Source organism: Chiroxiphia lanceolata, chromosome 2 (assembly GCF_009829145.1).
Source record: "Chiroxiphia lanceolata isolate bChiLan1 chromosome 2, bChiLan1.pri, whole genome shotgun sequence".
Classification (NCBI taxonomy): domain Eukaryota; kingdom Metazoa; phylum Chordata; class Aves; order Passeriformes; family Pipridae; genus Chiroxiphia; species Chiroxiphia lanceolata.
Genome location: NC_045638.1, coordinates 99124412 through 99138685, shown reverse-complemented (window position 1 = coordinate 99138685; position 14274 = coordinate 99124412). Strand labels below are relative to the sequence as shown.

At 38.2% G+C, this 14274-nt stretch overlaps 2 protein-coding genes across 7 annotated transcripts in view; one reads left to right on the top strand and one right to left on the bottom strand.

Moving 5' to 3' along the window:
- Positions 1–14274, top strand: part of CMSS1 (cms1 ribosomal small subunit homolog) — a 222359-nt gene that overhangs the window by 57604 nt on the left and 150481 nt on the right. The gene's annotated exons all lie outside the window — the stretch shown is intronic.
- The window catches only part of FILIP1L (filamin A interacting protein 1 like), a 186382-nt gene that overhangs the window by 54475 nt on the left and 117633 nt on the right, over positions 1–14274 (bottom strand). For both annotated transcript variants that reach the window (XM_032678551.1, XM_032678552.1), the window contains one exon: positions 11133–11311. In XM_032678551.1, the coding sequence (XP_032534442.1) occupies positions 11133–11311 (179 nt within the window). The remainder of the gene's footprint in view (positions 1–11132; positions 11312–14274) is intronic.

The window sequence follows — 14274 nt, the reverse complement described above, 5'->3', positions numbered from 1 at the left end:
CATTTTAATGAAATGCTGGCAGTGAAACCTGATATTATATGAAATTAGCTTAACTTTAAGATTGGTTACAGACAAGAAATTTAGACCAAACTGTTCTTAAAATTCGATAATTCTTATAAACATCTATGGAAAACAGGCTAACAGATAATCATATAAAAATGTATTTTATGAAACTAGAAGGTTTTGAATACCTTCTTTTCTTTCTTTGCATTGGAATGCCTGCTTTTCTTACTTTGCATCTGAAGCTAATACAGAGCTAAAGAAGGTGGGAATTCATAGAGATCAGGATCTTGAATCTATAAGGTACATTCCTTTGATAAAACTCCATGCTGTTGAATATCTGCAATTGCAAGAAATGATGCATTCCAAAATGGTATTATAAATTTCCTTACCCTTTGGTAAACTGAGAGATTAGGAAGGTAAATCAGCTCAGTATTATGCCCTTCTGTAGGTTTAGTACTGTGTATCTCCATAATCCTTTATTTCTAGGCCAAATACTGCACTCAGGGAGACCTAAAGCACACACAGACGATAACAGTAGTTTTCACTGTCTGTTAAGGAGAGTTGAACTGTATAAAGTCAGAGTTTGTTCATTGCTTTTTCAATCAGAGCCGCAGTGTTGGCTGTTAAATTGTGTTCAGAAACCCTGAGAAAAATGGGTTCTGAACCAAAGATGATCTATATAGGGCTGATATTTCAATAAGAGTTGTGGTGGGTGACTAGCAATTTATAACATGGATTTATGGATGTAGTGCTGTATTACGGTGGTGAAGCTTTGATAAGCATGTTTACAAGGTCCTTTGAGTTTTAATACAGTGGTTTTCATTAAGTTTATTTATAACCTATAGTTTTTATTGGCTATTCTTAAATCTAACCTATAAGGATTTTAAAGCAAACTTACAGATATAAAAAGTTAAGTAACTTTATCCAGTAAGTGTGTTTATCCAAATATGTCCTCAAACTTCTCAATTTCCCTTTTAGAAAACCTATTAGGGACAGTCTGACTCATTCTCCTGTCTGACAGAATACAAGGACATCCAGAGTTTAGCTGGCAAGACTACTGAAAAAAAGGGAGAATTTTAGGATTTCAGTGAGTGAGTCTTGCTTCTCAGTTCCTCAGTTGGATGTAAGAGCAAGTTTTGAAATGAGAAACGTGAAATATTGTCTAAACATTTAATAAACGATGTCCCAATTTCCTGATGACTTAAATGCAAATTGTAGGATCTGAACATTCCTAAAAGTCATCTTCATAGTCATAAATTTGTATGTCAGACTAAGGTTTACAGTGCTAAGAATTTCCTGATAACCCTGACATTTTTAGCATACAAATCAAATTGAAAGGAGAGGAGGGTGCATGATCTCCATTTGTGCTGAGTTTACTTTCTTTTCCACAAAATTGTCTGATTTTATTCAGATTGTGAGGAGGGAGGTTAGCATGGTGTGCAAGGAAGTGTGAGTGAGATGGTAACTGAAATGGAAGGACAGTTTAAGAAAAACAGGGGTTTATACCCTGATAATGTTTGTGGGATATGTGTCTACCCCCAGTGACTTGAAGGTACTGTGAATCAAAGTGCTGAGGCAGAGGAATTTCCCAGTAGCATATAAAAGGCAAGACTTTGATAGCCTTTAAAACTCAAGAGCTCTGTTTTAAGCTGCAGGTTTTTAATCAGCTCTTGTAATTTCAAGCAAAATGTGCGACTGGAAAGGTATTGGCAAGGAAGTAAATAAGGCAAAGAGCAGTTTTAGTGACACTCTTTTGCAATGTCATAACTTGGATGCTGTCTCTGCTGAGGGTGCTCGAAGTATCTTGGGCAGAGAATGAGAGCAGACCTGTGCAAGGTATATCTCGTCAAGCTTAGGTACATTTTTGAAAACAACCATGTTTCTGGATTCAGTGAGTTTCCCTTCTCCAACGCTCTTGGCAAAGGTAGAGTCTGGGAGAAGGTAACTGATGCTAGGCCAAACCTGACCGACATAAATCAGTTAGCTGTCTGGGTATTTTCAGTGTTATTAGCCCTTTGGCACTTTTAATTTCCTATTTTGGAGGGGGGGCAATGAATAGTTGAATACTTCCCCCGTCCTCTTTCGGTCACGAGTATTGGGTTTGGATTTTTATCTGCTTGTAAACTAATGTTGTTGATGATCAAGTTATGGTTCGAGAGTCTTTAGTGCTGGAGCCTTCTGTTGTCAGTGTGTCTGTGCAAGATCTGGCTTTTACTGGTCATGTTTCACAGCATAAACTTTTCTGTGGGAGTGTGAAGGGACTGGTTAATTCTCTGCTGCTCAGTCTTTGGAGTTCCTTCAAATCATGCCTCACGGGGGCCATTGTGTTGGGTTTTTTATCCCAAGGGCTGTGCAGCTGGGACCTACCACGGAAGGGGAGTAGGCAGTTCTCCCTTCAGAATCGTCCTGAAGCAGCAGACCTTGCTGCAGCCCGCTCAAACTCTCATCTTAGAGTTTTAGCTGCTGTGGATCTCAGCTGGGTCTGTCTGTGACCAAAATGGGTTCTTTTTCAGCCTTAGCCAAGTATCTAGTTATCTTTCAATAGAGAAAGGAAGTACTGTATTGAGCTGTTAAGGACAATAAATTATTGAACAGATATAAAAGTATAATTTTATTTATGACAGTGCAACTTTTATAGAACATTTCTACAGGGATTGAGACCTTTGTGCATTTTGGCATTTGAAATAAGAAGGAGAATTGACAACAGCATACTTGGAGACCAACCCTCTGTTGCCAAGGGAGAGACTAGATAGTCGAATGATTTTTCTTCTCACTACTCTCATTTGCTACTCTGAGCCACCCACCTGACCTGCCTCCCCCCTCTCCCCAGCAGGGGACTGAAGCACAAATTTTAAAAATGAAAGTTCATATATCCTTCTTGAACTTTTAGTTAATTTCTGAATTTATACATATTCTGTGGGGTTTTTTTTAAATATTCTTAGCAGAAAGGTTCAAGTATTGAACTTACTTTTTCAATGGGTTCACACTCTTAGTCTTCAGGCACTTTATCCAAATGAGTGGTGTTTTCCTGAAAGACTGTACAATGTGCATTTCAGGCTCAAGAAACAAAATAATGTCCTTCCATGAAAATCAAAATTATCATGTAAGAAGATTTTGATGTTTATTTTTAACAGTTTTTTCAAGTAATCTCTGTTCTCGACAGATTTAATGCTTCTGATTTTTCTTATTTATTCTCTGTTTAAAATGACTGTCTCAGCATGGAGACTGAGGCTGTGACATTTTTCTGAAAGTTCTTTTGTACGTGTATAAAATGCTCAGAGATTTTCTAGCTGGGCATGAGTGCACTGAAACTCACAGCATGCCATGGGAAACTTGGTTGAGTTTAGATCTCAAGTCTTGGTAACTGATGTGTGACCTTCATTCTCATGGCCATTTTTCTCTTGCCTGTTCTTAAGATACAAAACTAATTATAGCACATGCAAGTCCCTTAAATTTTTCTACCACGAGAAAGATCTTCGTTGAGATTTCTCCTCCTCCACATTCAGATAGGAGTACAACTTTTCCCATAGCAATGGTTTGTCCTGGAAAATTATGGTAGTGTCAAATTTTCTATCTTAGAAAACGATTTATAGATTTTTCTGTCTGTCTGATGTTTTGTGTTTTCTTTTCAAACTCCGGTTATGAAATCCTGTGCCAATTTCTCCTTCTCTCACAGCCCCACCCTGCAATGAATCAGAAGTGCACAGTGTCTTTTTTTGGTCACAGGTCTTGGTACAGTCATCTGCTTTTATTGTTGCTTATGATTAGGCTTGTTCTGCTGTGCCACACATGGAGTGGTGCACTCAGTCTTATTTGGAAATGTAAATTGGTGACTAGAGCAAGGGCCCCATTACTGAGGGCAGTGCCACACCAGGAGCATATTTGGCCAGTGCTTCATGCTGGTCACTGACTACGTGTTGATTTACAAGAGCCATAAATATTCTAAGACTTGCCACCTTAGCAAGATCATCTTTCCCTTTGAACTCTGACACTGGCATTAAAAGTGCTGACCAGAGAGCTACTACCACGGTGGCTCTCCACAGTTGTCCCTTTCAGGAGAATTTGTGTCCTTTTGCAGGGAGGGCATAGGGCAATGAGCAGCTCTTTCCCCACTTATGAGGGTAGCAGTGTAGGAGAACATCTTTTGATTAAGGTTATTCGTTTTGTCCTCCCATCCTCAGAGTGTGCAATGATAGTATTGGTTGATAATCGTGATAGTGTGCCTGAAGCAGTGAACAGACATGTTATGTGCTCAGAATTAAAAAAAACACAACTAAATATGAGTCTCACTTCTCTGTGTCATTCCACCAGTGTCAGTGGAGTTGCATGAGAAGTGGTTATCATCTAGATCTTGCGTCTGTGCGCTGATTACAGTAGGTGGAATAATTTAGAATTGCACCATGGATCTAGAGAATTTCTCAGTTATGTTAACGCTGAGTTGAAAGCCCTGTTTCTATTTCTATTTGTTCTTAATTTTAGTATTGAAAAAACAGAATGTGACCTTGTTTAACAGTTTTAGGGTCTTAACCCTAAATTCTATTTATTTGCTCTAAGATAAGTTATTTTCGTCTTCCACCATGCACAGAGGCTGTTGTAAGAATCTTTGAATCCTTGAATTTTGACAAGGATTCGATTTCACAACATCTGTTGAAAGTTATGTAGTGCAACAGTACATAGTTTTTCACATAGGAGCATGAGGTAATTAATCTGTGTACATCACTTCCTTGAGTCTGTCTTCGTGCCTCAGTGGTATTATTAGTGGGGCTGTCCCATTGGAGTGTAATGTAGAATAAGAATGCTAATATTTTGCTTGTGGTGGGTCTTTCTTAGTCACCTGCAGAGCACTAGATACCCATGAAAAAGGTCAAATGTACAGAGATCTGGCATCCATTCCACAGCTTGCAAGACATAGTCTCTGGCATATGTAATACACAGAACTCATTGCCAGAAAGCTAAAAGGAAATGATTGCATTTGAGTACAATGCAATCGACAACAATAGTTCAGTGTGCATGAAATTAAAAACCGCTGGTAACACATGTAGAATAAATAAGTCAACGGTGTTTATTTTTACTGCAGCTTTCTATAGAGATAAGGTCCCGCTTCTTATATTTAATTGACTTCATTAAGAAAAGTAGCAAATATTAATTATACACACTTATAGAATATTGAATTTTCCAGACCTTCAATATATTGTTATTCCAGTGTGTAAATGTGTTTGAATTAAAGTATAGCAATGTTATCCTGGTAACATACTAACACACTTCACCTTTTAGCTAAGATCGCTCCTCTCCTTGATGCCCTGTCCCAATTTTCAAGCACTGCTCACTTGACCTACTGTGTGTAGCAATTACTTTAATCTGACACTGAAAAAAACCCCCAAAACACTTTACCTAGAGTGCTTAGTGTCATGAAATCTCCTTTCTTACTTACTCAATACCTGAGCAGTATTATAACATAATATGATTTAATTTTGGTACAGCTTTAGTGTGATGTTTAGTCCATGTAATAACATTTCCTTAGAGGGTAAGAATGTACTGTAAGGGTACACAAGAAGAAATACATGGCTTTAATGCAGTATTGAGTGTGCATTCAGTGAAGATACATAGAAGGCTGAAACAGCTAATGTGGAAATGATAAAAAAATTGAAGTGAGGGCCTGGAAAAGAATTTAGTTATTTGGAAGTACAGAAAGATATGTTTGGTTTATATGCGAGTGGGAATTTTTTGTTTGTTTGTTTGTTTGTTTTTCCAATATTTATTTTTCTTGGAGGTACTATGAAGAAAAATTTGTGAGTCTTAAATCTGGAAAGGTTCAGGTAAAAATGTGCCTAGGTACAACAGGCTGAATGACAAGTGGTATGTCTTTGTTACCCCAGTTTTAAGAATGGAGCTATTAGAGAATTGTAAGGATGAAACCAGGGGCAGAGAGTTAAAAGACTGAGTTCCCTTCTTGTCTCATGGAGTTGGGGATGATGACAGGTTGCTCACATGGTGAGACTGGTTGTTTTGGTGGTGGTTGGAGTAGGCTTGAGTAATCATAAGATGATGGCTGGCTTTGAGTTTCTGTGAGGAGAAGCACAGAGAGTGAATGGACAAAGAAAAGACCTGAAGAATAAGACCTATGGAGTCCTATGAACAGAGCAGAGGTGGACAATGCCAAGTTTCCAATTCAGAGTACACTAAAACACCCAGAGAAATGCGTCCAGATGGAGTCACAGAAACTCTGTGTGGGCAAGATGGTAAGGAAGTGCTGAAAGCTCATTAGTGCCCAAGGCAGCTGAAAGATCAGAGACAGTGAAGATGGATTAGGTTCAGAGCTTTCCAGAAGAGACATTATTAATCTCTTATTGAGAGCGGTTTTGGTTAAACATTCCACAGAAGCCAGACCAGAACGATGCCTACAATGAAACTGAGGGAAAAGGTCTTTTGATGAAGATGCCTAAGACTGCATAAGGACCCCAGGCAACCAGCAGAATCACTGACCCTTGGGGATCTTCAATAGTCAGCTGGACAAGAATCTGAGCAACCTGATCTGACTGTGAAGTTAGCCCTGCACTCAGCAAGTTGTGCTGGAGATCTCCAGAGATCAGTTCCAACCTGTATCACTCAACAGGTTGTCACATTAACTGACTGACCTTGAGGGTGGCAGCAGTTGGAGCAAAAAACACAGTGTTTTGTGGTGTTTTGTTAGATGAGAAAGACTACAGGTGTGAGACTTCTGCAGATTAGGTTTCATTTTTTTGTGCTTGGTGAATGCCGACCCCTCAGATGGGTACAATTATTACTTTTATCTTAACACTGAGAAGGCCCTTTACTTGATGTTTTAAGAACACATCTGTGTCCTGTCATCTGTAGTCTGATGAAGTGGAATGGTTAGGTGACTGGCATAGGGTTTTTCACTTGCTTAAAGCATAGGGCATAAGTTTGCATTTAGGAAATGTTAGGATTTTCTTGTCTGTAAGCAACTGTATGATGTTCTTCTTTGGATTAGGTTCTCTAGATGACCTTTGCAAGTGTGAATTCAGAGCTAAAAGAAAAACTTACGGCTTTCCTCCCTATAGAAAAGGACTCTCATATTGGTAGATGATCCTTAAACTTAAGATCTTATTAATTGCTTCTATACCAACCTGCAGAGTTTTGTGCTAATATTTGAATTCTGAGAGCAACATTTAACATAACTGCCTTTAAAAATCTATTTACATTGCTTATTAGCAAAATGATATTTTTCTCTGTCCTGTTGAATAACATTCAGTTATTTAACCCATGTATCTTCACAATAAAGCTTTACCCCTTGTATATTTGGGTCTATATAGTATATAGAAAGTTTGAAGTTGGAACACACCTATACATTGGAACATTTCTTCCTTTCATCCAGGTACTTGTGATTGATTTATTTGCATCATACCTTCATTTTCTTTCAGTAATTAGAAAATGGGGAATAAATGTGCTTACATAATATTTAAAGCTCCTTGAGATTTGCAGTGGAAAAGGACTGTGTAAGTGCTAAACATTTTACTATTTTGCTGTTTTGTTTCTTTTTTCTGGTGTGGGGTAGAGAGTACTGTGTAAATGCGTAAATGTTTGCACACATGTGCCATGTGTTTTCAAACCGGGAACATGCATATCTGGAAAACCTTCTAGTTTCATATTTTACCTTCATAAAATGTTTTTTTTAAAACAGCAGCTTGTACTATTTAACTGTGCTGCAAAAATACAGATTGTGGATTAGTATTTTTGGGCAAATGGGTACATCCTCAGGGAAGATACAGTGGAATCTGCATTACAATCTAAAGTAAGTTTTCCTCCTAGTCCTTAATTCTGCTCTCCATCCTCCAACCCCATGAAATGCAAGCACTTCTAAACAAAGTCAGTGGCTTTTATGCTGCAGTTCTTCATGTGCAGCTTGTAGTCTGTGTATCTAGCTTCTGGATTGTTTTTTTTATTATTATGTTACTATGAGCTTTAGTGCTGTATTTCTTTAGGCTCCAACAATGCAACAAATATTTCCCTTCTGGACTCTGGCTGACTTTGTCTAGTACACTGCCATGCACAAGTGGTTTGTCTTGGTGTTCCTGTCTGATCTGCACACTTACAGAGTATAATTCACGTTGAAGTGCAGGAAGGACCTATCCAGTTGTTGTCCACTGGTCTCCTTTTTTCCTCAGAACCTTTTCTTATCTGCTAGAGGCTTGTCAGTGTCTCCACGTGTTAAAAGTACATATTGCTGAAGATGAATCAGTATAATGATCGTAGCATGATTTCATCATTTGTTTGCTGGTAAATGTCTCTTGTAGGTAATGACACTGTTTGGTTTGAAGACCAGTCTCGAAAGTACAGCAAGCCTATGGAGGATTAGTTTTGGCTGGCAACAAGAAGAATGCTTAAAATGCCTAAAGGGTTAACCTTAAATGCTAATCTGGTTCTCATACCTTGAAAACTGTCACTAGTCCTGTCAAAAGCTTGAACTCCCAAATCTGACAGTGTACAACTGCTGAGGACAAAGAGTCTTGTTTCCTTATTATGAAGTCAAAGTGAGTCTCGACTGTTTAAGGTGAAGAGTTTTTACTGAGTCATGGAAGACTCTTAATATTTTGCACAATCCAAACATTAACTTTTAATGAGAAATGTAGTCGATGAAGGGCGTAAGGCAGCAGAAAGGCCCTAGGGGTGGAGGGTTGCCTAGTTTATGTAAAACATAAATTTATCACTAAAATTTTCATTTAAGAATTTTTCAGTTCTTCCTGAGCCCATATACAAGAAAGAGAAAATGCTTTCTTTCTGTCTTATTTGTGAATGTATCCAGAACAGTACGTAGGAGTTGGATCTGACTAATAGTTTCTTTCTTCTTGCTATTAGTAGTAGTTTTCAGAACTTCAGCATCAGTGTTTCATAATGTCTAAGTTTTTTTCATTTTGATCACATATTATTCATGTACCTTCTTTGGCTTGTATACATTCTATGCTTTTGAAGGATATCTTTAGCATATACTGTACCCTTGCTCTTTGATAAAAGCAAGATACTTTTTTGACTAATTGAAGTTCAGGATTTTACTTTGAATCTGAAATACTGCTAAGAATACTATATATCCATCACACATCCAATAGAGAATATTGCTTCTGGCTGAAAACAAAAAGTAAATTCATAGATGAATACTTACTGCTTTTCTGCCCTTTTTTTTTTTTAATTGAATTGAAAAAAGATTCATTTGTCATTGCTTTATGTGTGAAACTTTGGGTAGAGTTCTATTTGTTCCTAATCCAAATGCAAAATTCACATCCTGAGAAAATTTAAATTGGACTAAGGTTTTTGAAATGGAGGAGAAGGTCACTTTGCTGTATCAGGCAGGCTGATGTAGAAAGAACTGTGCCTTAACTTGCTGAGTGTTTTTTTGGTTTTGGAGTTTTTGGTTGGTTTTTTTTTTGTTTTTTTGTTATGGCAGGCAATTGCATGGAGATCTTGATGGCGACATTACTTGGCAAACGTTTTGGAATCAGCTCAACATGTGACATCACACCCCCTTAAGCTTTTCCACATAAAATACGTTCTCAAAAAAAAAAAATTACAAAAATTGAGACTTAATCTGAAATCTATTATTACATCCTCTAAGGTCTCATTAGACACCTCAGTACTCCTCCCTCTTCCCACCATTTTCCAGGCAGCTAGACTAAATGTTGTAGATGATAGTGGTAAATGTTTTAGAGTCTTCTTGGAGAAGGGGGGTGGAGGGAGAGGGAGGGTTATGGTGAAGGGGCAGGGAAGAGAGTTTTAATCCCATGCCTATCCTGTTTAAAAAAAAAAATAAATTGCAACGACTCTGTTGCTTAGTCTTTTCTTCTGTGCAGCTTTTCACACAGTGTGAGCACATGCATCTGATGTAACATTTCCCCACTTTTAGCAACTGTAGTTGTTTAGCTCTGTCTGTAAGAGATGAGTGTCTGAGATTTTGAGAAGACAGCAGAGACGAACACTTCCATTGATCTCAGGCTTTGGTTCCTGATACTGTGATGTTTCACAAGAACAGTTCACAGTATGTGCTCTTCTCTGCGTGCTTGTGCTTGCCTGCATCTGTGTACATTTTTTCTGGGAAACAAAGGGGTTTTCTCCCCAGCCTCTGTAGTTTCAAGCCATAAATGTGGCTGGGTACTTGGTGGGAAGCATATGTGCTGTCTTTGACAGATGTGCAGGAGAGAGGTGTAGTGCAGAGTGCGAACACTGCCAAAGTACGTAGAACATGATGTTACGCAGGCGAAGCAAAGGAAGAATTATCTATGCATAATGTGAGTTTAGAATAGGCTTGACATTCTCACACCCAAACATTTCCATCTGTTCCTAAGCGAAAGGAAACTGAGACAATATTCTCCTATCTTCTGGACTAGCTATCCAGGGAATAGGAAATGTTCTTTGATATTTTTTTCCTTAGGATGTGTTCAGTTTTACTGCAGGTTCAGAAAAGCCACAGTATAAAGTTGCTTTTTTTAAAGACAGTAAATGATAATAAATTGTTAAATTCTTCTGAGAATTGGTATTGATATTGTAAGACTATGCTTAAACAAGCTGTGATGCTTTTAGGTTACACTTTATAATAAAGTTGGATCTATGGGGTTTATACTAATCCTGATATGAGAACTTTGTCATTCTTATTTTCAAAGCTTTCCATAAATTATCCTCTACTTTTGCTTCCTCTCTCTGTCTGACAAACACCTACTTTTCCTCATGTCTTTTTCTTCTGCCATCAAAGGCTGCCTGCCTGATTTCTGTTATTCTGTTGCTTACATACTGTAGTGTATACCGAGCATCTGAAACACACTCAAAGGTTCACCTGTGTCTTGTTGGTTGTAACTTTACACATTTGCATATCTCCTTGTATTCTCTACAGTGTAACATCCATGTCATCCTGCAAAAGTGCTGAAGAATCTGCCAACTGTTTATCCTACCTCACCTGCTCATGGAGATGTAGGCATTATTATTATTTAAAAGTATTAGCCATGTTTTCACAGCTGAACTCTCAAAAGATAACTCCGCAAATATTTCTGATTTTTAGTGGATGCAGGGTAAGAAAGCAGACAGATCCTTAGATGTAATATTAAATTGTACATACATCTTAGTATTGTGCCAAGGGGTAGCCTTACCTTTCACATTCTTGTTCCAGCAAGTTTGTAAACTCATCGCTTTTTTCCATGTATTTGCTGTGCTTCCTCTTCTCTTCCTCTAGTTCATACAGAGTCTGTCTGTGTGATTTTTCTACCATTACAAGTTGATCCAGCATTCGTCTGTGAGTTTCTTTCTGTTTCTCTACAACTTTATCAAGCTACAAAAAAAGCAAAAACTCCTGAAATATTTTGAAACTTTTGCTTTGCTTCATTATTGAGAAATTTTAAGAGTGGCATAATAATAAAAACTGCACTTAATAGCCTAATGGCCAGGTCTTTTGGTATCTGTTTGGAAAGGTTTATTTAATTCTGTCAGTCAAATTCTGACAAATTTGAAAAATAAGGTACTGTTTTGCAGGACCCTCAGTTACCTTCTTTTCCTCCTCCTGCCATAACTGTTCCTCAACAGCTACTAATTAACAGTTACTGTTCCCAGGGCTGTGCTTTTCTCATTGATCATTGTGGTAGAGAAACCAGATGTCTTGGCAGAAGTAGCCTTGTCCACTGCTTCACACAGTGGATGACTGGCTTTGGTTGAATAGAAATAGCTGCCTCACTTGTAGCTGCAGAGGAAATAAGAGCATTAAATTGTTTTTGTGAGGGTAGGCAGGTACATCAAAAAGCAGTTTTCTGGTTTGACAGTAAATGCATGGTAGTGCCAAGGGTGGAAAACAATCCTGTCTCTTGTGCTTACTCTGAGCATGGCTCTGGGTTTCTGGAATAAGTAAGTGCTAAATTTTTTAATAGTTAGAAGTATTTCTTTTTAACAGCGTCATTTCCTGTTTTGTTCCTCAAATTGCACATGTTGTTGAGATCTTCGTCTTACAGATAGCGCCTTTATAGCACACTTTGAACATCAAATTCCCTCCCCTTCCTCAAGGATTTCTGCTTGACTTCTAATCATAGATTCATTAAGGTTGGAAAAGACCTCCAAGATCATCCAGTCCAGCTTTTAACTGAAGACCACCATGCCAACTAAACCACAGCACTAAGTGCCACATGAAGTCATTTCTTGAACACTTTCAGGGATGGCAACTCTACACCTCCCTGGGCATCCCATTCCAATGCTTGACCACCCTTTCAGTGAAAAATTTTCAATTTTTCTAAACATTGTTACATAGCAATACTTTAAGTCAAACAATCTATTTTAGGTTTTGGTAATCGGTTTTAGTTTTTCTGAACCACAGAGTTGTTGGCATAACTGTTTGCTGGACCTACACTGTTAAACTAAATAATGTCCTCAAACTTAGAGATAATTCTGGGGATTCTGTTATAATTTTGAATTCAGAGTGTGACCAAGTTATGCAAGTGTGTGTATGAAACCATAAGTGGTTTTCCTCTTTAGACATTACTGATGTAGCTGAAGTTTCGGGGAGGATCACTGGAGGCCAGCTAAAGACCTGGGAAGAATCTGTATTTGTGAGCAACTTTTGTCCCTGCTTGTTCACCTTTGGAGACTCCTTCACCAGGTCATAGGAATCCTTGTAACCTTTTTGGAAAAGAGAAATTTTCAGCTCACAGCCCAATGCCTTCTTTCAACTATGGTCTATTCTAGTAGGTCAATCTGATTGTAGTGCTTCACTCTATTAATAGGAAAGAATTCACAAACGGGCAGTGTGGGAAGCAAAGCTGGTTCTGGTTCTCTGATGTTTCTCCCACAAGGAATTCCATGTGCTACAAGAAGCACTGGATCTTCAGATTCTTAGGGCCACTGCTTATTTTGGACAATTTAATTCCAAGCAGTATGATTAATTATCTTTTCCTCATGTTTATTGACAGTTTAGCCAGTAGAAATGATAACAGGAGGAGTTGGAATGCCTGAACATGAGTTCCTCGAATATGTGAGGATATCATCAATTTCTACATAGACTTCCAAGTCTCCCCCTGCTTATCTCAGCTTTTTTTTTAAAACTATATATATTGTCTTATGTTTCTCCTAAATAATTAACTTTTTTGACATTGCTATGAAAAGAAAAAAGAGCTGTTGACAAGACTTTGAAAATAGTTTGAGTCCAGAATATTCCAACAAAAACGTGGACCATTTTGAAAATTTCCTGCACTTTCAACTTATGACATTGAGAGAGAATGCTGAGAGAGAGTCTTTTCTGTTGTAACATAGCTGAGCTAATTTCATGCCTGATCAAGAAAGACACAGAAACCTATGGGGGTTTTTTTTGTTGTTTTGGCTGTTTTGTGGTGCTCTTACAGCAGATCATTTAGGTTTTTTTCATCTTGCTCACTAATAATTTGTATACTTTATAGCAGCAGCTTTCTGGAATCATAATCTGGAAGCAGGACTTCTCCTGGAAAAACATTTCTTACCTAAACCCTTGTATGTGCAAACTTTCTCAGCAAGCGTCGCCTTATACAGTAATCTTTTGGCTGTGTTTTCAGTATCTTTTACAGAGGTTGATCTGGATTGCCTTAAAAGGTCAGGTTGAAGAAAACTGTCCATTTTAATTTCTTCACACTCTCCCTTATTTTAGCAGAAGTGGAAATTTTACGAACTGAAACTTTTGTTCATCTACTAATTTACCAGAAAAAGGTTTTATCGACCTTCCCCCCCCCCCGCCCAAGATTTTGGAGGGATTTTTTGGAACAACTACTGTAGATGCATGAAGCACCGTCACCTGAGTTTCTGATCCTTGTCTTTTTAAAGATCCTGCTGTCAGGTGAATTTACATTGTTCTCAGAAAGCAGCCTGCCTGCTGCTTTTTGATAAATTTCTGATGCAGTGCTGCTTGCAACTGTGGCCCTGTCTTGCTTAAATTGACATGAGCTGGGCATCAGCTTTGCAGGAGTGCTTGCTGGTCGCAGCCCTCTGTGTGAGGTCAGATTGGAAGAAGGCAAAGGCTTGAACTTCCAACTGCTTTTGGCAGGCAGTCTACATGAATGGGGTTAAAAAAGAGATAAGCATTAGTGTGGATTGGAGCACCACGTCCAAAGTACTTGTAGTAATCAAAGGGGATGTGTAAATTGCTATCATAAGAAAACTGAAATTTGTGGCTACAAGCTGATCATAAATCAAATGAGCCTGGTTCTGAACATATAAATGCTTGATGGAGATGGGGGTTAGTCATCAACCGAGCAACAGTAACCAAGTATAAAATAATTCTGCTTC